The sequence below is a fragment of the Dipteris shenzhenensis genome, chromosome 9 (genome assembly GCF_047967505.1).
Source record: "Dipteris shenzhenensis isolate YYH24624 ecotype China chromosome 9, Dip_SZ_1.0, whole genome shotgun sequence".
NCBI classification, from domain to species: Eukaryota; Viridiplantae; Streptophyta; class Polypodiopsida; order Gleicheniales; family Dipteridaceae; genus Dipteris; species Dipteris shenzhenensis.
Genome location: NC_141604.1, coordinates 2547856 through 2572708, shown reverse-complemented (window position 1 = coordinate 2572708; position 24853 = coordinate 2547856). Strand labels below are relative to the sequence as shown.

Below are 24853 nucleotides of genomic sequence, written 5' to 3'. Positions count from 1 at the left end.
CCTCCAAAGGTTCACTGCAATCCCACCATGGATAGAAAGCCAAAAGAAGATAGTGATCTTTCTATTCTTGTGGGATTTCCAGAGTCTCCTCCAGAAGCACCTCTGCAGATCCGCAATGATATCAAATGTCTCCCAATGAGGAACTCTGGAAGGTCTCCAACCTCTACTACTGAGCTGATATCTCCTGGCATTACTGACCATGTAACCTGCGTCAATCCACTCCCACTCTCCAGGGTCCCACTGCAAATACCTGATGGGAACTCCCCCCTAGAGCCAGAGCCTCCAAGAGCCGGTGGAGAGTAGCCGGGGGTCTGGGTCTAGGAACCACTCTGAATCTGATCCCTGCACCAAAAGACCTACAACCCTGATAGGCTGAAAAGCAGACTCAAGCAAGATGTCCTCTGTGGACCTGAGCAATCTGCCACCATCCTAGACACTAAAAACCAAAGCATCCTCCTGTGCATCTCGAAAGGCCAAAACCTGAAGCGGAACACCGCCTCTTGAAAAAGTACCTGCCCAAGTGGAGGAAGTGAGTGGCATATCATCTGTGTCTACCCAAACCTCTGGAAGGGCTGCCTCAATCTGCAAGATCCTCCCTGCACTCCCTCTGAGATGTCCTGTCAACCTTGATTTGGTCTCCTCTGGAAGCTTGCGGAAAGCTTTCCAAGACCCCATAGATGATGCAGGTCCCCTCTCCCACCTGGACCACTGCATGTAGAGTGAGGCACCCAGTGGTCTGCCATGATCATCTAAAATACTGTCATTCCACATGATGGGTTGCCTATCAATCTCTTCCCGAGAGGAAGGAGGAATCCTCAGAAGAGTGCTTCTAAAACTGGCCCAAGCTTTCAAAATGGCAACCATGAGAGGAGACGAAGGTGATCTGAGGTGTGCTGTGGTGAAGATCCACCTAACACTGCTCATCCAGTCTCCTCCTGAAGAAGGTGTGCACCTCTGTATGCTGCTGATAAGAAAGTCCTTCCACGGTTCCTACCCTGGCATAAGTCCCCGCACCACCATCTTGCAAAGTAAAGCTCTGCACTGTAAATCTGGATCAATAATATTGAGACCCCCTTCCTGTGTAGGGAGGATGAGGGTCTCCCAAGCCACCCTGGCTAAGGCATTTGCTGTGCCATCAAGCCCACTCCAGAGAAAGTTTCTGATCGGTCTTCTGAGCCGAATGATGCAGTCCCTAGAACGGCACCAGCATGAACAAACAAACCAGGCCGTGGCCAAGAGGACCTGGTTGACCACCACAACTCTAGAGGCAAGATCCAGCTTGGCTGAGCTCCAAAAAAGAAGCTTCCTTCTGATGCTCTCCAAAATGGGAGCAAACTGCTGCGTGGTAGAAATATCCAAGCCGACCTGGCCACCCAAATACCTGATAGGCTCACCGTTCTGAACCCAAGTGAATCCTATGTCAAGCCCCCAAATTGGAGTGTCCTCATCACTAATCCAAAAGCCATTGGATTTATGCCAATTTATCTGCGCCCTTGCCGCCAAAAGCAAAATAAATCCAATGCCGTCCTGAAAGAAGTGAGCATTTGTGGAGTGGCATCCAAGTAAACTGCTGTGTCATCTGCCAACTCACTGTCAAGTAGCTCCTCTTCCCTTCTGATGGGAAGTCTCAGCCCAAAGATGTCAGCTTGAGATCTAACATAGATACTCATAGCTTCGGCCACGAACAAAAAAAGGAAAGGAGCGATCTCAAAATCTGAAATCTCTCACCTCTTACCCCACCAATAAGTACCTGGCTGTGGGCTGATCTGTACAAAGAGGAAACACCTCTAATCCAAGCATCAGTAAAGCCAAAGCGTAGAAGGGTGCCCTCCAAAAAACCCCAATCTACTCTGTCATAAGCTTTCTCAAAATCCAAAAGTAGAATGGCAAGATTCTGGCCACTCTGCATGGCCCACTCTGAAGCTTCCCAGAAAGAAAAAATGTTATAAAAAATGCTTCTACCATGCACAAATCCCGTCTGAGTGTCATGAATAAGATCAGGGAGAAGGAGCTGCAATCGGAGGCTGATAGCCTTGGCCAGAATCTTGTAACAAGTCCCCAGAAGTGTGATAGGCCTCCACTAGGACACTAAATTTCTGCAACCTCCTTTTGGGATAAGGTGGATGAGACCCTCTGTAAGCGACCCAGGCATCTCGCCAGAGTCCCAAATGGCCTGCAGGGCTGAAGTAATATAGTCTCCAATCATATCCCAAAATGCAATGAAAAAAGACGGGGTGAGGCCATCCGAACCTGGGCACTTGCCCTTGTGAAGGGCTGGAAGTGCAGTCCAGAACTCTGTGTTGGTGAAAGGTGCATCGAGTAGAACATGCATATCCGGATTCACCAACACAGAGATGCTCTGCGAAAAAGTGTTTATTGACTCTACCACCCATCTGAATCCAGAAGGACTCCCGTGCATGAAAGGCATACTCTGCTCTCTGATCAAGCTCTCTGATCAAGCAATAACTGCTGATGAGCCCTTGCTGCAGCAAGGCACTCCTGAATCCAAGCATCTGAAGGCCGTTTCTGCTCTTCCCTCTGCAAAGCTGCCAACTGCTGGCGAACACCAATCTCACGTCTGAGAATATCTCGTCTCCTGGTACAAGCAACTGAGCGGTAGAAGTCGCTAATACAGAAAGGGCAGCGGCTACATGTGATGGATATGGTTGCCCACCCTGGACATGAGAAACCCATATCTGCAGGGCTGCCTCTGTAAGGTCCTCCTCTATGTAAAAGGCATCTGGAATCCTGATGCTGGCAAACCGGCCTCTCAAGTGAGGCTCTGAGATAGCCAGCACAACAGGAAAGTGGTCTGAAGTGGAAACCCCAGCAGCAATGCATACCGATCTACCTCTGTCTAGTGCCCAATCATCTACATAGAATCTGTCAATGCGTGCATGAATAGGCATCTGCTGCCTCTTGTTCGACCAAGAGAACAGGAGGGACTGTGGCTGAATAAGAAAGGCATCATCACACCAAGTATCTTTGCCACAGAAGTGAAAAAGGAAGGCATCCCAAGCTGCTCTCTCCAAAGAGTGAAGTCCACCTTCTCTACCCCCTTTTTTGTCTGACGGTAACTCGACCATGTTAAAGTCACCTCCAATCACCCATGAATCCACAATGGGGGCCCAGGAGAGCAAAGTCTTCCACATAAGGACACGTTCCCCTCTAATGTTGGAGGCATCCAGGTTAAGGAAACCAACCTTACGTCCTCCAATCAAAAGAATAATCCACTGAGCTCTAGAGGGAATAATGACTCCGTGTCCAACAACTAAGGGGAGAACCGACTGCGAAACTGAAATAGAAGTGCCCCCGTGTCCAACAACTAAGGGGAGAACCGACTGCGAAACTGAAATAGAAGTGCCCCCCTTGGTGCCCAAGGCAGGCAACCAAAAAGTATGGCCAGAAAGCAACTTGCCTGACTTGGCACAATCTCTAGAATCCAGCTTGTGCTCTTGAATAAATAAGATATCAGTGGAACCCCCAGAAACACCTGGATGAAGCTGATCCCGGATCAGCTGTCTACGGCGGCGATGTGGGATGCCACCTAGGCCCTGTATGTTCCAACTAATAATCCTCATCGACATGAGGATGTAGAGTGGAACACCTTACCCGACCTAGTGGCGTAAACAAACCCCTCAACAGGGGAAGACCTCCTGCTCGAGGAGGGAGGGATGGAACCAAGTGGCGGAAAATCAACAGGGAAAAGAACCCTGCCACCTGACGAAGAAGCCCTGTCAACAGGAAACCCAATCACTGGCTCCCCAAAAGTAGCGGGCACAAACTCCTCCTCTGGGAAATCTAAACCATGTGCCAGGGCTGAAAACGAGTTCCTGTGAAGCAAGCCAGACACCGGAGTGCGAAGGATCCCTTCTGAGGGAAGAGGATCAATAGTGTAAACCATCCCCTTCCCCCTATCCAAGGGAGGAAGTGAGGACTGCTCTCTATCCTGTGTTTGCCCAGCTGCGGAGACCTCTACTGCCTCAAGAAGAGCGTCTGGCACCGCTGGATCTAGGGAAGAAGTTGCAACCGGGGAGGAAGTCGAAGCTTCAGTGTCTCGGACTGTGCAAGGTGAGACTGGAGGGACAGCTCGAGGTGAAGCAGAGTCCACTAATGTACCCTCGTGAACTGAAGGAGCGATCTGCACACGTGCTGGAACCCACTGGAACGTCATCTACATAGAGCAAAATCTAGATCAGCGTGCCTGCAAGAGAGCAACTTACACCCCCCTGTGTCAGCATCATTGTCTCAAGCTCATCAATGTAGAGGCCAAACAAGGTAGGCGACAAAGGACACCCTTGTTTGATCCCGATGGTACTCATGATCTCGTCTGTCCACTCGGATCCTGCCCGAACTTTGCCATAAACTCTCTTGTAAAGTGCCATGACAGCCCAAATGATTTCCTGGTCATAACCCAAGTCCTGTAGGCGCCGTATGAGGTAGGCTCTCGGGACCGTGTCAAATGCCTTGCGGAAATCCACAAAGCAACAATAAACCCTCTGCTTCCGTGACCTCGCCTCCTTGATGATACATCTGAGCGTGAGAATGTGATCCATGATTCCACCGGCCTGTCCTGCTGCTCTAAGTCCTCGATACTCTGCAAGTCTGCTAACCTCAGAGTCAAGTACTAATGCATAAATCTTGGACATGACACGTCCAATCATAATGGTCTTATAGTTCTCCGGGCTCATGGGATCCCCTGCCTTGTGGATGGGTGAGATAGTGTTAATGGTTCAAGTGTGTGGAAATCCCAAACAAACCGCTTCATTAAAAAGCTTTGCTAAGATCGGAGCTAGGAGATTAATCCCATATGCAATGAACTCAGTGCATAGTCCCTCATGATCCTTCGCTCGGCCATTATTTTTCCATGGTATCAGAGCCAAATGTTGTCATTCAGGGATATCCTTGCTTGTGACTCCAAGCCTAGTAGATTGGAGACTGGAACCTTCTCCAAACTCAAGGGTGGAGTCCTGAGTCGGTCAAGTTGTGGCTGTGTGAAAAGGAGGGGACAAGGGAGGAGGTGTTACAAGGGCAGGCTAAGTGTGTTTTGGATGGCGGGTGAGTAGTCAAGTTGAATGACAGAAGGGAGGGATGGCATTGAAGAAGAGGAAGCGGGGTGAGAGGAAAGGATTGGCTGATTGGAGGTCAAAAAGGGAAAAAAGAGGGGGGGGCGTCTGGCTGCGCTGCAAGATAACACCCCCACCACTAGCCTTTGAGAAGCCCGAATTGTCTTGTGTGCCAACACTTCTTGAGGTAGAGTGTCAAAGAACTTCCCTGTATCCAGAGAGGTCGGCCACTATGTCTGACTTTCATGTCAATAGCTTTGGATCTAATAGAGCTAAGAAGCTCCTGAGCCCATTGCCTCCATCGAGCCCTCTTGGTGCTCTTTGCTGCATACCTGCCCCATCTCTTCCCTTCCACTCTAATATAAACCACCGCTTTGGAAGGCATAGCTAGTGTGTGAATTTGGGAGTGGCTGTGTCAGGCAGGGCTGACGATTGCAATCGGGGGGTAGGCAAGTTGTTTCCTCGCTCTTACATTAGGGAAACCTTGAAGAATTGGGCTCTACCCCCAAAGGGCAATCTTGACAAGAGGGCAATCTTAAATGGGCCGAAGGCAGGTCTCGCCCTCATTCTTGACAACAAGCAGGTCCTGTTCTCATTCTTGACAAGAGGGATCTTCAAAGAATTGAGGTCTAACCCCAAAGGGATGACGGACTGCATCATCTCCCCTGCTTGCACAAGGGTGGCTTAAGAACTAAGGATCAAACTTGGCCAAGTGGCCCAACAGGGTCTGCATCATAGGCACTTCCTTGATGGTCCTGAAACCTCAACTCACAGGCAAAACACCCTTCCACTCTAGGTTTCCAACATAACCTCCTCAGGAAGGGAGTCAAGGTCCTCCATAATCAAATGTATCTTCAGCACTCCATCATTGCAGACTATTGAAGCTTCTGTCAATGAAACCTTAAAAATTGTGCCCAAACATGCTCTGATAGAAGAAAGGATAGCTCTAGACTCCTCGAGGAGTCCTTGGTACTGGAGTGTAATTGGGAAAAAATGCATTGAGGTCATGTCATCCACAGTGAAACTATGGTACTAAGAGATGAAGAACACCATGTGTGGGCAGAAATAAACAGGATTTTACTCAACTATGGACTAGTGACCTCCAATATGGTGAGATAAGGAAAACTCCCCTCCCATAGATGGCATCCTCCTGGATGTGATCACCCCGCACTGAGCTTGCCTAAACCCAGTCACGAACATGGCATTGTGCAGGTGTGAGACTAACAATGGGTCCCACTACAGCCCTGTCCTGAAGATCCTAGACAGCCTGATGCATCTGTTGTTTGCCCTCCGATGAAAGGGAGATCCTTGTGCATTGGGTATCGAGCTAGAAAGCTGTGTAGGCAGTTTGAAACCCCCTGGACCCATCCAGTCCTAGCTAGTAGAGCTAGCCAGGCCAAGGGACAGCATAAGAAGAGGGTGAGTGGAGAACCCACAAGGGCTGGCAAAGCACAAGAGACCCCAGCAGGCTGGGAAGCCAAGAGCAGAATTGGGCGGCAGAGGGCATGGCACACAGGGTGAGCAAAAATGATGGGCAGGAGGCGCAATAAAGGCAGAACAGGAGCAAAGAGAGTGAGCAAGAGGCTGTTTGAGGCTGGGTGAGGTTAGTAGGCAGATGAAATCTTAGGAGCAGCAGGCCCCTTGGTTGAGAAAATTACCTCCTCCATCATTTTATGCAGGAAAGGGCACCAATGTCTTGTGTTGAAAAAACTTATCACTCATCATGTTGATATTAAGGAGGCTGTTGAAAGTACAAGATCAAAAGCATCATGCTTCATGTGGAAATTTCTAAACCAAATGTGCTCTCAGAGCCACAATGACAAGGCATGAAATGGGATGGAAAGTCAGCCATCCCTGCATCAAGATTCAAATCATCTATGGCTTCGCCTAGTCTCCCAACATGCATGTGAGATAATCCAATTCACACGTGCCAGCAAGCACTGCCCATTCATGTACTGTGGCAAGACTTCATTGACAATACTGCCTGAATTGCAGACCTATTTCTGTTTAAACATCATGATTGGGCAAAGGTTTCCCAGTCAATCAAGCCATAGACCTTACTATGACAAAGTTTGATATCCACCTCAATGTTTGGTGAAAAGGTTAAATCTTGACTATCAAACATGAGATGCAATGCACTATCACAGGCCTATGGATAGAAGGACATTGAAAACTCCAAATTAAGATTCTAACACAGACATTAAAACTCACAGACGAAGCAAGAATACAGTTTCAATGCACTCACCTTTTATCAGGAGTAAGAAAAACAATTTCATCACAGGTTAAACAAAAAACCAAAATCACCCGTACCCCTTCCCGTCCGAAGTAGTTCCAGCCATACTCTATGAAAGAAGAAAATTCTGGAGATGGACCCTCCTCAGCTGATTCAGGAACAGGAGATGGAGGCTGGGGTGGTGGAAGATAGATGACTCTCAACTTGATCTCATACACTTTCCTTCCATTGTCTTTATTAAACTGCAAATACAGGCATGAAGAAAAAAGAAATTTTTACCAAGATTGGAAAAACTGACCACCCAAGATTGGAAAAAGAAACAGACTTAGGTGCAAGGCAGTATTTCAGAGCCTTTTATTGTGCATGAAAATTTCAATTCAACATTGCAGTTTTAATCCATTCACAATGTATCATCAACTGCACATAGATCCACCATCATGGAAAAGTGAATTCAATCACAATGTTGCAGCATGCACTCTCGATATCAAAAAGACTTCAGCCTACCTAATCCACCATCATCCACAAGCAAGTGAAGCTTTGTGCATGCCTACACCTTTAAAAACACGACATCCCCCTGCAGGTTTATTTGTAGGTTTTCTGGTGGACCTATCCGTACAGCAGGGAAAATGCAGGTGAATTTAATGAATAAACTACCAGGTTCTGAGACAGATCCCTGGAAGTGGTTCCCTCTGGAGCTAGGACACTCTGCACCAGGAACTTATCTTTGCAATGCCGTTCAAGTGGGGCCTCACGTTGAGCTTGCATTGTAACTGCAATCAAAAGCATTTGCATGAAATCAAGAGGAATTGGCCACAGCTCTGTAAGACATCAAGGATCATAAGAGATCAACCATCAAGGACAGAAAACTTACCTAAAACGTCACAACTATTGTGTGGAAGTACAACACCCATATTAGGCCGTACACAGTACTTTTTTGGAGACGTTGTTTTGACCTGGAACCATAATCTGATCATTCTATAATTACAGCTATCATTTCTGCCTCAAGAATCCAGCACAAATGATTTATCACCCACACATGCACACACACAATTAAGAACCGCAAAATTGTTCATTATCATGGGATAGAAGACTAGAACCTTAAAGGCCACATAGTTGTCAGTTGTATTGACAAATTGAAGAGAACAAGGGACTTGCTTTTTGAGTTCAACTGTTGAAAGACAATGCCAGAACAGGAAGGAAAAATGAGAAGGACTTATAAGCTTGAATGGTAACCTCAAGCAACAAAGAACGTCCTCTATGTAAAGAAAGATTCATGTTACCAAAAACTAATTTTTGACAAAAGGTGAACTTGCCAGCATAAAAGCCCATTACCACCCCTCCCATACAGGCAAGTAAGAGCATATAAGAAAAACTTCAGGGTGATCTTCATCATAAATAGAAGACCATGACCCCAAAATCTCACTTAAGTCAAGGAACATCAAGGACTTATCCATGAAATAAACAACACTCGAGAGAAAAGATGATTAGCAAACCTCTGCTTGATAAGCAGTTAGAGCACAAAATGTTCCACAAAACTTGAGCGACGGCACTACCAAATGTCACTAACATAGACAAGAACAATTTGCATCACTTAATCCAGGAAGGTATGAACAACAAACCCACATTTTTTTAAATGATATCACTATGCAAGTGGTTTGTTAAATGTACTAAGCATGAACATGATGAATTCGATTCCGAAAGTAGACACCAGGTGTATTTTTTAGATTTGCACCATTATGGTTGTAAAAGTAAACACACATTCCATGGTTCTACATCTGCTTACAAAAATAAAGTTTTCTTATTGCTTGAAAAATTTCCAGTGGGATAATCATATTGCCTTCACTCTTTAGTTGAAATAGTCTAATCTATAATTGTACGAGCAACTTCAAAAGCCAGACACTCTCCATGGAAATGAAACTCCCAAATGCTATGAGGTGCTGCAATCAAAGTACACCCAATCAACATGCAAGTGTTTCCCTAGAGTCACACCTTACCCACACAGGAACCCTAAACGACAGCCCCGAAATAATCACACCCCCCTTTTTTTTGTAAGAAGCACTATTCATTAGAAAGAATATACATTCATAGCTGTCTTAAAACGAGACAGCTAACTCAAAACTAAAAACAGGAGTAAAATACTTCTAACTGGGCTAGAGGAAGGTCTCGAAAAGAATGTGCATCTTGTGGACAGATCAATGCAAGGAGGATCGATGCCCCAAAATAATCACACGCACACTTTTTTTTTTGTAAAAGGAAACTTTACATTAAGAAGAATGTACATTATAGCTGTTCTAGAGTGGAACATCTACTACTCAAGACTGAAAAGACTGATAAAAGCCCTCCAACTGGGCCAGAGGAAGGTCTCCAAGAAAATGAGCAAAGATGAGAAAACAAAATGAAAGACATCAATAGAACAATGCCCATACAATCGAATGTTACGGCATTCTAGATAGGCCATAGAGCTCGGAAATGACACCAAGAAAAGAACGAGTAAAGTCAGGTCTAGAGGCATAGTGACCAAACAGCCAAAACTGTCTGCCACCAAATCGCAGGAATACAAGCATGAAGATCCATCCTCAGCCTAAAAAGAAAATAGCAGGACAGGTCCAAAAAAGATGTAGCATAGTCTCCCTCAGATGTGAACAAGTAGGGCAGATTGAAGGAGCAATATGCCGAGTAGCCAATAACAAACCCAATGGTAAAGCCCCTACCAAACAGTGCCATAAAAAGACTCGTTGTTTGAGAGTGTTAACAGCCACAGCCATGGAGCACGGTGATGGATCCGTCCATATGGGAAGCTAGCCCGATTAGGTTTGACCCGCAAATGGCTCAACATCGTTCTAGTCCTACGGGTTTTGAGCCTCAAATGGCTTAAGACAGAGGTAGGCGTTGGGATCATCCGAATTGGCAAGGATAACACAAGAGCCATTTGGATCCCATATATGGATAACACAAGAGCCATTTGAAGACAAGAGGATATTGAGAGAATGCCTTGACGCCATGTGGGCCCAAGTGGTTATAACAAAAGAGAGAGGAGAGAGCGCAATACAAGGAAAAGGATTGGCCCTCCCTTCAAAAAGTGATTTGTATAAAAGGCTAAATGGTTGACTTTGGTCTTCATTGTTGTATGCACAAGTTTGGAATACAAGCTCCCTCTTCTCTTCCAAGAGTGTCTTTGGGTGTTCTCTTGTTTCCTTGTAGTGCCTTTGTGTTTGCCACTCCATCCCCCTTCACTCCTTTCTTCCCTCCTCCCTCTCCCTCCATTCTCCCCTGTCCCCTTCTCTCTCTTTCTCCCCTCTCCCCCTTCTCTCTTTCTCTCATGGAAACACATTGCAACAATCCGAAAGCTGCTTGAGTGACACTTGCGGAAGGCTCGTGCTTTGCATTGCTCTCACAAGGAGTAGCTTGGAGTGGGGGCTCCATTGGCATTCCTTTAAGATCCCCACGACAGGTGGTCACCGTTGAGACTACACATCTTTGGCGCCGCTGTCGGGGAGTTCAAGGTAGGCTTTTGCATTGCACGTGCCTTCTCTCGTCATTTACCCATTGCTCATTGTTTCAAGCTTAACTTGGAGCTTTGATAGTGGAGTTGTAGGAGTAGCTCCTCTTCTCTTCTAATGGGAAGTCTCAGCCCACAGATGTCAGCTTGAGATCTAACATAGATACTCATAGCTTCAGCCATGAACAAAAAAAGAAAAGGAGCAAGGGGGCATCCCTAATGAACTGATCTAGAAATCTGAAATCTCACCCCTTACCCCACCAATAAGTACCTGGCTATGAGCTGATCTGTACAAAGAGGAAACACCTCTGATCCAAGCATCAGTAAAGCCAAAACGTAGAAGGGTGCCCTCCATAGAACCCCAATCTACTATGTCATAAGCTTTCTCAAAATCCAAGAGTAGAATGGCTAGATTCTGGCCGCTCTACATGGCCCACTCTGAAGCTTCCCAAAAAGAAAAAATGTTATAAAAAATGCTTCTGCCATGCACAAATCCCGTCTGAGTGTCATGAATAAGATCTGGGAGAAGGAGCTGCAATCGGAGGCTGATGGCTTTGGCCGGAATCTTGTAACATGTCCCCAGAAGTGTGATAGGCCTCCACTGGGACACTAAATTTCTGCAACCTCCTTTTGGATAAGGTGGATGAGACCCTCTGTGAGTGACCCGGGCATCTCGCCAGAGTCCCAAATGCCCTGCAGGGCTGAAGTAATGTAGTCTCCAATCATATCCCAAAATGCAAGGGGTGAGGCTATCCGAACCTGGGCACTTGCCCTTGTGAAGGCTTGAAAGTGCAATCCTAAACTCTATGTTGGTGAAAGGTGCATCAAGCAAAACATGCATATCCGGTTTCACCAACAAAGGGATGCTCTGCCAAATAACCTGTCTAGCATCCTCTCTATCCCATGTATCAGGATCTGTGGTAAGAAGGGCGGCATAAAAATCTGAAGCTATGCACATGACATCATCCGGATCTGTCAGTAAAACCCCATGTGAGTCAATAAGCTGGGATACACTCTCTCTACTATGTCTAGGGCCAAGAGTAAAGAAAAAGTGTTTATTGACTCTCCCACCCATCTGAACCCAGAAGGACTCTCGTGCATGAAAGCCATACTCTGCTCTCTAATCAAGCAATATCTGCTGATGAGCCCTTGCTGTAGCAAGGCGCTCCTGAATCCAAGCATCTGAAGGCCGTTTCTACTCTTCCCTTTACAAAGCTTCCAACTACTGGTGAACATCAATCTCACGTCTGAGAATATCTCGTCTCCTGGTACAAGCAACTGAGTGGTAGAAGTCGCTAATACCAGAAAGGGCAGTAGCTACATGTGATGGATATGGCTGCCCACCCTGGACATGAGAAACCCATATCTGCAAGGCTATCTCTGTAAGGTCCTCCTTTGTGTACAAGGCATATGGAATCCTCATGATGGCAGACCGGCCTCTCAAGTGAGGCTCTGAGATAGCCAGCACAACAGGAAAGTGGCCTGAAGTGGAAACCCCAACAGCAATGCATACCGATCCACCTCTGTCTAGTGCCCAATCATCTATATAGAATCTGTCAATGCGTGCATGAATAAGCATCTGCTGCCTCCTGTTCGACCAAGAGAACAGAAGGGACTGTGGCTGAATAAGAAAGGCATCGTCCAACCAAGTATCTCTGCCACAGTAGTGAAAAAGGAAGGCATCCCAAGCTGCTCTCCGCAATGAGTGAAGTCCTCCTTCTCTACCCCCTTTTTTGTCTGATGGTAACTCAACCATGTTAAAGTCACCTCCAATCACCCATGAATCCGCAATGGGGGCCCAGGAGAGCAAATCCTTCCACATAATGACACGTTCCCCTCTAATGTTAGAGGCATACAAGTTAAGGAAACCAACCTTACGCCCTCCAATCAAGAGAATAATCCACTGAGCCCTAGAGGGAATAATGACTCCGTGTCCAACAACTAAGGGGAGAACCAACTGCAAAACTGAAATAGAAGTGCCAGTGCCCAAGGCAGGTGACCAAAATGTATGGCCAGAAAGAAACTTGCCTGACTTGGCGCAATCTCTAGAATCCAATTTGTGCTCCTGAATAAATAAGATATCAATGGAACCCCCAGTAACACCTGGATGAAGCTGATCCCGGATCAGCTGTCTGCGGCGGCGATGTAGGACGCCACCTAGGCTCTGTATGTTCCAGCTAATAATCCTCATCGATGGGAGGATGTAGAGTGAAACACCTTACCTGACCTAGTGGCGGAAACAAACTCCTCAACAGGGAAACACCTCCTACTCGAGGAGCAAGGAATGGAACCAAGTGGCCGAAAATCAACAGGGGAAAGAACCCTGCCACCTGACGAAGAAGCCCTGTCAACAGGAAACCCAATCACTGGCTCACCAAAAGTAGAGGGCACAGACTCCTCCTCTGGGAAATCTGAAGCATCTGCTAGAGCTGAAAATGAGTTCTTGTGAATCAGGCCAGACACCGGAGTGCGAAGGATCCCATCTAAGGGAAGAAAATCAATAGTGTAAACCATCCCCTTCCCCCTATCCAAGGGAGGAAGTGAGGATTGCTCTCGATCCTATGTCTGCCCAGCCGCGGAGACCTCTACTACCTGGAGGAGAGTGTCTGGCACCGCTGGTTCTAGGGGAGAAGCTGCAACCGGGGAGGAGGTCGAAGCTGAAGCGTCTTGGACTGTGTGAGGTGAGACTGAAGGAACAACCCGAGGTGAAGCAGAGTCCACTAGTGTATTCTCGTGAGCTGAAGGAGGAATCTGCACACGAACCGAAACCCACTGGTATGCGTCGGGTGCCCCTAAGGTAGAGGGTCATGAGGTACTTGAGGTAGAAGGTGGTGGTATCAAAGGAGCACTCTAGGGAGTAGGAGCTATACATCCATCCTGAGGAGGACCGCCATGTGGAGGTCGAGGAGTAGGTGTTGGACCTGTACCACCCCCTGTCGAGATCGAGGAGCAGGTGTTGGACCTATACCACCCCCCTGTTGAGGCCGTGGGGCGGTAGCTGTACCAGAGGGCTTCTTGGGCCTTTTCTTCATCCTCGGGAAATCCCTGGCAAAGTGTCCAATGGTCTTGCATATCCTGCACTGGTCCTGCCTGCCTGCAATCTCTACTCTCTGGCGAAAAAAGGAACCATCCGGACGCTGGATCATAACATGGTCCATCGTGAGGTTTGGATCCTTACAGAGGACCCTAACTCTAGGTACCCCATTAGCCTTGGTTGCCTCTGCTGCAGTCCATGGCAACCGAGGGAGGGGTGGGATCTCAGCAACCGCGCAGAAATGCTCCCCAATAACAGAAAGAAGTCAATGGTAAACCTGGGGAAGCTCGGGAAATTTAATGAAGAGCGTAAAGATTTCCTCATCTGCCCCCACTGGGTCGAAACCAATATCAAAGACGTCAAAGATCTTCATGTGTCCTAGGTGTAAAAACTCAGCTTTGAGCACTGTGCTCGCAGCCTCTGGAGTGTCAGAAACAACCTGGGAAAAACCTCATCTTAGAAGACGAACATCTAACAATTGTGGAGTGAGGTCTGGGGGGAGAGCCGCAAGCATCCAGTCTCTGGCTTGGGATCTGGAAGGGTGAGACCCGAAGATGTGTGCAAGCAACGTGGTAGAGCATTCAATCTCTACGTCCTTCTTGAGCTGCTGCAACTTGTCTTTAGAAAAAAGTAATAGTTTTCGCGACCGGTGGAGGTGGAGTAGGATTGGCTGACGGAATATCCATCGCCAATCGAGGTGAGGAGGCCGACTTGGACACTTTTGAGGCTCCGTCCGCTCCGAAAAACGCTGTGGGAGAAGGAGGAGGGGGGAGACAGGAAGAAGGAAAAAGAATGCGGGGGGGAGGGAGCAGGGTAGAGGGAGGGCTTAGGCAGGAGCGGGGGGAGGGAGCAGGGTAGAGGGAGCGGGGGAGCAAGGAAGGGGGAGCGGGCTGAGAGGGGAGGGGGCAGCTGAGCGGGAGAGGATAGAAGGGGGTAGAGGAGAGGGAGGTAGAGGCAGGGGGGTAGAGGCGGGGGTAGGGAGCGGGTAGAGGAGAGGGGTGTAGAGGCGGGGGGAAGGGTAGAGGCGCAGGAAGGGTAGGGGGAGGGTAGAGGCGGGGGGAAGGGTAGAGGGGGGATGAGGGGAGCGGGGTAGAGGGAGCAAGGGCGCAGGGAAGGGGGAACGGGCTGAGAGGGGAGGGGGCGGGCTGAGAGGGAGAGGAGGGGAAGGGGTAGCGGGCTAAGAGGGGAGGGGGCGGGCTGAGAGGGAGAGGAGGGGGAGGAAGGGAGAGGCTGAGGGAGGGGGAGGGGGAAGGGCGAGGGAGGGGGCTGAGGGAGGGGCTGAAGGAGAGGGGGCAGCAAGGGAGCGGGGAGGAGCAGCAGCTCCGTGAGGCCATCTACAGGGCATGATTCTCAATCACATAGTGTCCAAGAATGGCATCTCCATGGATTACAACAAGATCAAGCTCATCCTAGAGTTGCCTCCCCCCACAAGTGTCAAGGGAGTGTAGCGGTTTATGGGCCATACGGGCTACTATCGAAGGTTCATCCTGTTTTACGCAGACATAGTGTACAAGCTGTTATTAGTCTTTGAGTGGACCGAGGAATGTCAGAAATCCTTTGAAACCCTCAAGCTAGCTCTGACCACAACACTGGTATTGCGGGTCCCGGACTGGGATCTAATATTCCATGTCCACATAGATGCCTCAAACTTTGCTATCGGATGTGTGCTAGCCCAACTAGGGGAGTACAATCTGGACTACCCGGTGTACTTTGCTAGTCGGCAATTAAACGATGCCGAGGTTAATTACACAACAACAAAGAGGGAAGGCCTGGCCATGGCCTACGTAGTTAAGAAGTTCAAGCATTACTTGTTAGCCAACAAGTTCATCTTTTTTGTTGATCATCAAGCATTATTGTATTTGATTAACAAGCCCTGCATGATGGGACGCATCACCAGGTGGATGCTAATCCTTATGGAGTTTGACTTCACAGTCGCTGTGAGTAAAGGAAAGACCCATGTCTTAGCCGACCACCTCTCAAGGATTCCCTATGGGGAAGCTCCAACGGGAGTCGAGGATGACCTCCCAGATGCTCCCCTATTCCTCGTTGACATAATTCCGGAATGGGCAGCCAAAATAGGCCACTACTTGGCAAACGGGTTGCCTCTGGACAAAGCCCTTAAGAGGGACAGAGCCCACAAACTCATCAAGGATGTAGCACCATATCAGCTAATTGCAGGCCAACTATACCACATGGGCAAGGATGGCATCATGCACAAGTGCATTTGCGAGCACAAATATATCAACGTGCTCGAAGAAGCCCATTCTGGGATAGCAAGCGGTCACTTCGCCGCCGCTGACGTTATGGCACGTAAAGTGTTGCAGAAAGGCCTCTGGTGGCCGACTCTCTTCGGCGATGCAGCTGAGTTTATCAAGTGATGCGATCCCTGCCAAAGAGTGCAAATTCTACATAAGGCGGACATGATGCCCCTAATGGGAATATTAACCAATCATCCCTTTGAGAAATGGGCCATAGATTTTATTGGCCCGATAAGCCCAGCAGCTAAAGGAACAGTGGCCAAATACATTATCCTCGCCACAGATTACTTCACTTAATGGGTGAAGGGGCCAGCCACAAGAAAAGCCGATGCACGGTCCACGGCTAAGTTTTTATACGAGCAAGTCATCACACGGTTTGGGTGTCCCTTAGTATTGGTCAATGACCGAGGAACTCGTTTCCTCAATGAAACTATAGCGATCCTGACTAGTGAATTCATGATCATACATAGGAAGTCGACCCCCTACTACCTCAAGGCAAATGGCCTAGCTGAGAGCTCGAACAAGACATGCTGCAAGATTATAACTTGCACCATTGAAGCCAGTTGTACCGACTAGGAGCACAAGTTCATCGCTGCATTGTGGGCCTACCGAACGTCTTACAAAGTGGCCACGAAGTGCACCCCCTTCAGCCTAGCCTTTGGGATGGAAGCAGTTATGCCAATGGAATATGTGGTGCCCCGCCTTCGCATCACGATCAAGGAAAGGCTCACCGAAAATGCCTTGGTGGAGCACTTAATCGATCTCGAATGGCTAGATGAAACAAGATTGCGTGTAGCCTATTGCCTCCAAGTGGAGAAGGCACGGCGCAAAAGATGGTTCGACCGCAACGTTTTTAAAAAAGGACCTCGAGGAAGGAGATCTCGCACTCCTCTATAGCATCCGCAACACCAAACGTAAATTTAAATACAGGGGCATGGGTCCCTACCACGTAGTGGAGATTACTCTACAAGGCACATGCCGAATAGCTACCCTAGATGGAGTGGAGATGGAAGGCTACCTTAACGGGAGCAAATTGAAAAGATACTACGGCCCCCTCATCCTGCAAACCCTCCAAGCCATCCATAGGGAAAAGGAGCTCAAGGCCGAGGTAGCCCAAATGAAACACCAGGCCATCGAAGTAGCCAAGGCACGTAATGCCAAAATCAGACAACGTAAGCAAATGGCCGTGTTTAAGGCAATACTCGAACATCCAAGACCGACTGATGAACTAACGGTAGATCTAGCTTGGTTGAATGTCCAATTGCAAGGCCCGAGCTTACGGATCCAGGCGCTCGTGGATCCGGGAGCGAGCCATAACTTCATCTCCCGCGAAGTATGGGAAGCGCTGCATGTACCCCTAAACCTTACTATGGCTTCAGTTTACACAATCAATGGTCAACTCTTAAGTACATTGGGATATGTGGACTTGAAACTAATGGTTGTTCATTAGGAAGTAGAAATTCGTTTTTATGTTCTCCCCACAGAGGCGATCGATGAACAATTGATATTGGGAGGGACCTGGTGCTATGTCGTGAACTGCCAAATCAACAAAGCTCTTGGAAGCCCAAGCTACTACCAAGGCGAACGAGCCGCTTGGGTCTAGAAACTCACGACGACACCAAATACGCGATCCCAACTCGCTAGGGTTCAAAAGGTAGTAACACAAGAACTTGTGTAACTCTGGATGCAGTCCCACAAGAACCTACCCTCGAGCCCAGCGCGATGAAAAAGCCCCCAAGCTCGAGGAGTGTCATGATTCCACGAATAGTACAACTCAATGAGAAGGTCGCTCAGGTCCCCGAAGAGGTAACACAAGAACCGACCCCTAAAAGCGGGGTATTCACACAAGAACCTTCCTCCAAGCCCGTGCGCACGCCATCAAAGGACACTTTACTCAATAGATCATTGGCAGTGTTACCCGGGCATAACCCGTCCACCACATCAAGGATCGTGGTACCACAAGAACCTGTTTTCGCTCCAGTTACAGCCACACAAGAACCTGTGTGCCTTACCGCGGGAGAGGTCCATCAAAGTGAACACAGCAGTGCCGGTATACACCTGACAACCATGATGATGCACAAACTCAACACGTGCTCTACGTGGCTGATGATGTGGTATGCTACTGCTCGGCATTCATCTCCATTGCATTCCACATAATCATCAAGTCTAGGTCTAGGTGAGTCTGTATGGTAGGCATAACACCCACATGCACCAGCAGCTCATGAGTCCTTGGTATTCCAATGCACCTACTCACATTCACGGTCAGCATTAGGTGAATACAACCAATACATTTCTTGTGCATTTTCTTCATGTTTTGCATCCTTGTACGCTGACCTCACGAGTCTATGCATCACCTAGTCCGTTCACCGTGTTTTTCCCTTCGCACGATACCCTCAGCATCAACAGCCCCCTCTTTTTCCTTTTTTTGCACGAGACCCTCGGCCAGATCTGCAACTATGACCGGAAGAAGAGCAAGGGCCGCATCCACTTCTCCGAAATTACCAAGCCGGAGTTGGAGAAATCAGTATGCGTGCTCCAGTGGCTGACCCAAGTCAAGCATACGGATCACCACCAATCAATCGTGCCCAACATCCTCGCAAGATTGGCAACGCCATAGGTGACCAACTCGACGGACTACTTCTGCACCCAGATGCGAGAAGATCTCAAGACGCACAGTGAGGTCCTAGGCAACCCCATGCTGTATATGCCACTGCTCTGCAGCAATAGCCGCCAATTGAATATGGGCTAGCCGACAAAGCAGCCATAGGACCTGTTCCAGCAGAAGAAGAGGAGACAGTGGCCATACCCAAACTACCAAGAACAGATCCGAGAGCCACCACCCCCAGCTGTCCCGCTCAGCCACCCCTTGACAGCCAGTTGCATGCCCAATATGAGGACCTCCAGGTGCGGGAATTCCTAAGAAGGCAGCACTGTCTCGAGCATTCCACTCTGCTCTCCAAGGGCAAGGCCACCACCCAGGACCCCATCAACATCGAAGACTTCCTTGGGGACGATACTCTACACATTGGCCTCCACCCTGGAGCCCAAGGCACTCAGGCCACCCCCTTTGCTCCCCAAGTCTCGGCCTCAGCTTCCGCCCAACCCAGGAGACCACCTCCTTTGTCCCCATGGTCCGAGCTCACAGAAGCCCTCCAATTTTGCAGCGCACCCCAGTACCAAACCCCCGGCGGCTACAGCACCATCTCAGCCGAGCAACTCTCACAAGCCGATCAGATGGAGCTCCAGCTGTTGGATGCGATGGCCCAGCTCCCGCAGGTGGTGCGAAAATTTTTGCGGAGGAGACAAGAGCACACCTCCCAGCTATCATCCTCTCTCCTCCCAACTGTCATCCTCTCTCCTCCAAGCACAACTAAGCGCGCGCGACAGCCACACACTTATGGTCGCCGCATAAGTTACCGAGAAAACCGCCCTCGACAGAGCGGAGGAATATCGGACCAAGGCCGAAGAGCTGGAATTCTCTCTCACCAAGCTCAAGGATGAGCTTTCTGCCAGTAAATCCCTGGTCCAAACCCTCATGGACTAGTTGGATAAGGCAGAATCCAGCCTTCGTGCCACGGAAGAACGACGGGCGCAAACCGAGGAACAGCATGCTAGGCTCACGGAGGGATCCGACAGACAAATCCAAAACCTCCAGGATCTCCTAGCACAGGAGCGCGCCCCCACAGTCACCATGTAGGCAGAGAACGAGAGCCTGTGCACCTTTGGCCGCCCAGAGGAGTAGACATTGGAAGTCAGGGAGTAGCAGGAGTTCCAAATGTACAGGGAGGTCTCCACACAATTCACCACTTACACTCTCGCCCCACGCACTATCCCCTAAACACTCCAAATGCACTTCGACGCACTCCGCACACAAAACCTAATCTTCCATATAGACCTCACCGCCACTCTTCCACCCAACACACTTCAAACCATCCTCCGCCGCAATGCCGCCCCATCCTCGCCATGTCGTATTTCTCCCTCGACCTTCAGCCCGCCAGTCTCTCCCCCCTCCTTCCTTCCGAGATCTCCAGACCCTCGCTGCCTCTAGCTTCTGGCTCACTCATCAATCATAACAAGAGCTGGATCATCTGGGAAGTCAACTGATCCAAAAAGGCATTGTTTTCAGACTGCTTGGCATACTTATGGGCTTTGAGGTGTCTATGAAGGATAGATGGCACTGGGTACTTAATAGTTCAACACACAGCTAAAAAAGTGGAGAGGATTTCAATCAAACCTGGCGGGAAGAAGGATGGTACTAAATCATTGCATGTATCCCATAACTATCTTTTACCTGTCCTATTGGCATCCAAGTCAAGCAGGATTGGATAAACTTATCGCCAAATGCAGATCCTTTCTGTGGGGGGGATATGACAGAATTGCCAAGGTGAGATGGGACTTTTGTACTCGACCCAAGAGTGAAGGAGGGCTGGAAGTGGTTGACATAAAGCAGGCAGCGGCGAAATTGGCTGCGACATGGATCTTCAAAGTTCTTCTAAACCCGGAATTGGATTGGGCTACGCTCCTCGCTCGAAACTTCAAGCTCATTCGGCCTGTCAGGGCAAAGAGATGGAAGAATTACCCAATTCTGTCTGCGGTGTTCTGTCCAGAACCCTGCGCAACCAAGGGCAGTGATTTATGGAAATGCTTGTGGAGAGCACTAGAATCAATTAAAACTCAACTGCGCTTCTCCGGCAAAGGTTCTTTTATGAGACTGGACTCTATTTGGGCGTCAGTAATACACAAAAATGCTTTACTTAGCAATACTGATTTTATGAGAGCCTGCTTCCTTTTCAACAAGGGCATCCAATCTTGGGGTCAGCTGTGGCAAAGAGATCATATCAGATGGAAGACCTTGTTGGAGATTCGGAGAGAATTCAAACTGACCAATCAAGACACTATGTTTGCCACATGGATAGACTAGCTCTTTGGGAAGGCGACACACAGTGGAAGGGGGGTGGCTTAGTGCTCAACTATGCATGCTCAACTATGCATTAGAGTTTAGCTGGATACACTTCCCTCATTTGCTCCCAGTTCCTACACCTTATGACCCTATTGAAGATATGATCCCTGTATTTAATTCCCGGTGGAACACCTCCGACTAAGCTTTGCTGGAAGCGGAGATTTCATTATATTTGGGCCAAAGCTATTCCGGAGAAGATGTCGACTAAATTATTATCTGGATGACTTAAGATGTGCAGACCTACGGATATAACTGTTTTTTTAGGATCATAAATGTATATCATATGGGCCAAAAAGTCATGACGACTTTGTGACCCTGATGTGACATTATCTTTATGAGAGACTTTTGGAGCCTCTAAACCTACAAGGAGCGATTTGTTGGATCCCTATGATTGATGCAGCCATCTTGGATGTGGGGGGAGGGCTAGGACCATCTAAGGACGATTTTCCTAAGAGACGGCAAAAACAATTCTCTCAAATAGCAATTCCTCTATGGCTGTAGAATAGCCACTCAAACACCCGATGTTCTTCAAGATCATGGACCATGCAAAATTATAGCCTCAATGATGGCAGCATCTCCACAAAGGCAATACCTCCTTAGAGGAGATATTCAACAAAGGATCTTTCTATGGTTTGTACACATGGTTAGTGTTCAGTCATTGATCCTTATTGAGCTAGTCTTTGACATTAGACCCAATACCACCCACTAGGGTGGTGAAATTGGAAATGGTAAAGCCACAAATTTGGGAGGTGAAGTGGAACCCTTGAGTGGTTTTGGCAACACAACGAACTCCTAGAACACTTGCATTGATTAGTACCTTCAATCTCCTCATCTCCTGAGAGATACACAAGCTATAGCAATACATTCCAACCAATCGTCTCTCCAACTTTTTAAACTCCACTCTGGTCCAACCATTGTATTGGAAAAACTCCTTGATGATATACAAAGGATTATCCATCAAACCTTGGCAAGAAAAAATGGGGAGGGATGGCACTAGCACTACCTGTAGACGTTCCATGTAGTGCAATGGATTTGGAGGCATAGGCTTCAACTCTTCAACTAACGTTGGGTATTGACATGGGGCATGACCGCTTGGCCCACCTATTATAGATAATTTGACTAAAGAGATCACAGATGACAATAAAGAGACTACATATCAGGCCCATCTACCAGCCATATAGCTAGAACATGACAAATCTCATATTCACACGCAAGCCTAGCCATACAGCAAGAAGGCATGGCATCCCATACCGCATGACACCCTTGTTTGGCTCCATGAGCTAATACAAGGGAATCCAAGCTCCACAATGATCAATAGTCAAATGGTGAGAGTCAAGCCTTTTACACAGCCTCAACCCCTTGCTATATTTAGCATCACTTACACATTAGCCCAAGACCTCCCCCTACGAATAGGTCTACACGGTCCTTAGCTCTGAGGGTTATATACCTTAGCATGTTCGTCTAGGTGCGCGTCACCCAAGAAGCTGACTACATAACGTTCCTTATTTTGGATTAAGAAAATCGCTTTTGAAGACTATCCACTCTCCTAGGATCATCATCCGCCAACATCGGGTCAAGTAATTGGTGCCAGATCAGAATGACCAAGTTTAAATAAGAGTTGGAACTCCTCATGAGCGAATGGCTCAGAAATCTGGAAGATGATCCTGCTTTATCTACAGATGACAAAGCCAAGAACCATATATCGAACTTTGCTCTTGGACGTTTATGCCCTCACATGCAGATAAACGTGAACAGATCAGACCCATTGTTTCTCCCCTCATCTTAGACGACTACAATTGCCAGAGTTATGCTACTAGGGGATTTTGAAGAGGCAAGAAGGTTTGGGAGCTAAAATACCTGCGAGGGAGAGAGCTGCCAAATGAGAGAGGCAAAATTTTCTTGCATCGGCGGCAATTCGAAGGACCACTATCTGCAAGGTGCTTATGCGAAGCCTTTCAAATGCTATGCCCTGGGTCTTAATACGTGATTAAAAGATACCTCAGTATAAAGATCCAGGGATTATTAATGTGTTTGAGGCTACTTTGAGCTGTCATGAAATCAGGCTACTTTGAGCTGTCATGGAACAGACTACCAAAGTGACCATTCTCAGTCATTTGAGCTTGAAGGTCGCTATGACCAAGAGGTGGAATGCTCGCTTTAGGAACTTAAGTACCAGAGCACAGCTTCTGCGGGACGCGCAAGCTAGAGCGCTACTAATGCGAACACCCCAGAAGTTGCCAAAGCAATCGATCGCTTTCTTTTGCAAGTAAGCAAACATTGCGTTCTCAACTTGCTTACAGCACACGTTGGTGGAAGAATTTAAATTGATCCCAGCTAGCGAAAGGATCCTTCCAGATTGGAATTGTGCCTCAGAGGTATGTTCTTAAGACTCCACAAGTAATGCGTGCTAAAAGAAATTGACAGTTCCAGGCATGCTCGTTGACCGCATCTATACAGTTTAGGACTGGTCTCCTTCCACTACAAGCCCGGAGCTCCTACACTTTCAAGTGTAGTAAACCAAAGCTACGTTTTGCGAAATATAGTCAGGAAACGATTCTATAGACTTGGATCGAAGCGCAAGGGGTATCCCTTTCCAACGAATCGATTCAAGGCAAAAGATACCGACGATCGAGCTGACGAGACAAGTAGAGATGTAAATTTGAAGACGGAAATGGGAACGTACAGGGGAATTTGAGCTCGTTGGGGTGAATACGAAGGGGAGGGTTGCTCATAGCTGAAATTGTGAAGGGAGGGGGGAACGATAGGGCAGCGGGAGGAGGAGGAGGAGGGTGTCAACCAAGAGGAAGGGCCATGGGAGATGGAGGAAGCTAAAAGAGTTGTAGTTGTCGGTTGGCAACAATACGTAACTTGGTGCACCTTTTGCTTTTGCAGTTGTTTTTACAACTTAGAAGATCTCCTTGCCTTTACATAATTCATCCTCCTCACATGCCTTTATATATTTTCTATTCGGATTCTCCCTATCTTCACTTTGATTCCCCCTTTCTTTTCTTTTGCCACCGCATGTTTCACGTCATCCTAAGCCTTTGGATCATGCTTACATCCAATCGGCCTCCCTTTCAACGTTAGCCTTGCTTTCTTAGTCACCCTTCTAGTTAAGATGTTTTCCAGGAATTAATTCTTTTGGCCTTCCACCACAAGGAGGGCTTCGTGAAGGCGAGGGTTGCTTCCAAAGTGAAAAGACATTCTCTCAGTTTTATTTTGTAAATACTATTTCGTTCCATGCGTGTACCTCCAATTCCCACGATTTCTCCCTCTTTTCCTCATTTCTATTTCAAGGCCCTCTCTCTCTCTCTCTCTCTCTCTCTCTCTCTCTCTCTCTCTCTCTCTCTCTCTCTCTCTTTCTTTCGTAGCCCCGTCCGTCCGTCGTAGCCCTGTCCGTCCATCGTAGCTCCTTTCGGGCATCGTAACTTTCGAGCGTCGCAGCTTCCCGTCCGTCCGTCGTAGCCCCTTCCGGGCATCGTAGCTTCCCGTTCGTCGTTAGCCTCTCCGTTTTTGTTGTAGCCTCCCGTTTTTTGTTGTAGCCTCCCGTCTGTCGTAGCCTCAGCCAACGCGTAGGCATGTTCAGCAGCTCGTTGACCTGCCCGCCCTCGCTCTAGCTCTTGGGAGTATAGCCCCTCACTGTAGATCTCCCGTCAGCTTCGCCATCGATTCTGAAACCACGAGAAGACTCACCAAGAGAATCACGACATCAGCCTAGGAAGCGACCTGCAATTTCTACGAATCAAGATAGCTGCCAATAGCTACGCAACCAACCTCAATCGGCATCAACAATCAGCTAGCTC

General features: G+C 48.1%; 1 protein-coding gene across 5 annotated transcripts in view; it reads right to left on the bottom strand.

The window, feature by feature from the left end:
• LOC147898070 (vesicle-associated protein 1-2-like) overlaps nt 1-23911 on the bottom strand; it is an 82176-nt gene extending 58265 nt beyond the window's left edge. For 2 of the 5 annotated variants that reach the window (XR_015541510.1, XR_015541511.1), the window contains exons 1-5: nt 23734-23908; nt 8397-8467; nt 8171-8252; nt 7954-8069; nt 7377-7541 (exon numbers count right to left, since the gene is read on the bottom strand). Coding sequence is in view for 1 of the 5 variants with exons in the window: in XM_087379062.1 (XP_087235188.1) it covers nt 7377-7541; nt 7954-8069; nt 8171-8252; nt 8397-8467; nt 23734-23782 (483 nt within the window). In the remaining 4 variants the exon portion in view is untranslated. Of the gene's footprint in view, nt 1-7376; nt 7542-7953; nt 8070-8170; nt 8266-8396; nt 8468-23733 lie in introns of all 5 variants that reach the window. The other 3 variants (XR_015541512.1, XR_015541513.1, XM_087379062.1) reach the window with 3 other exon arrangements.
• Between the last annotated feature and the right edge of the window lie 942 nt (nt 23912-24853).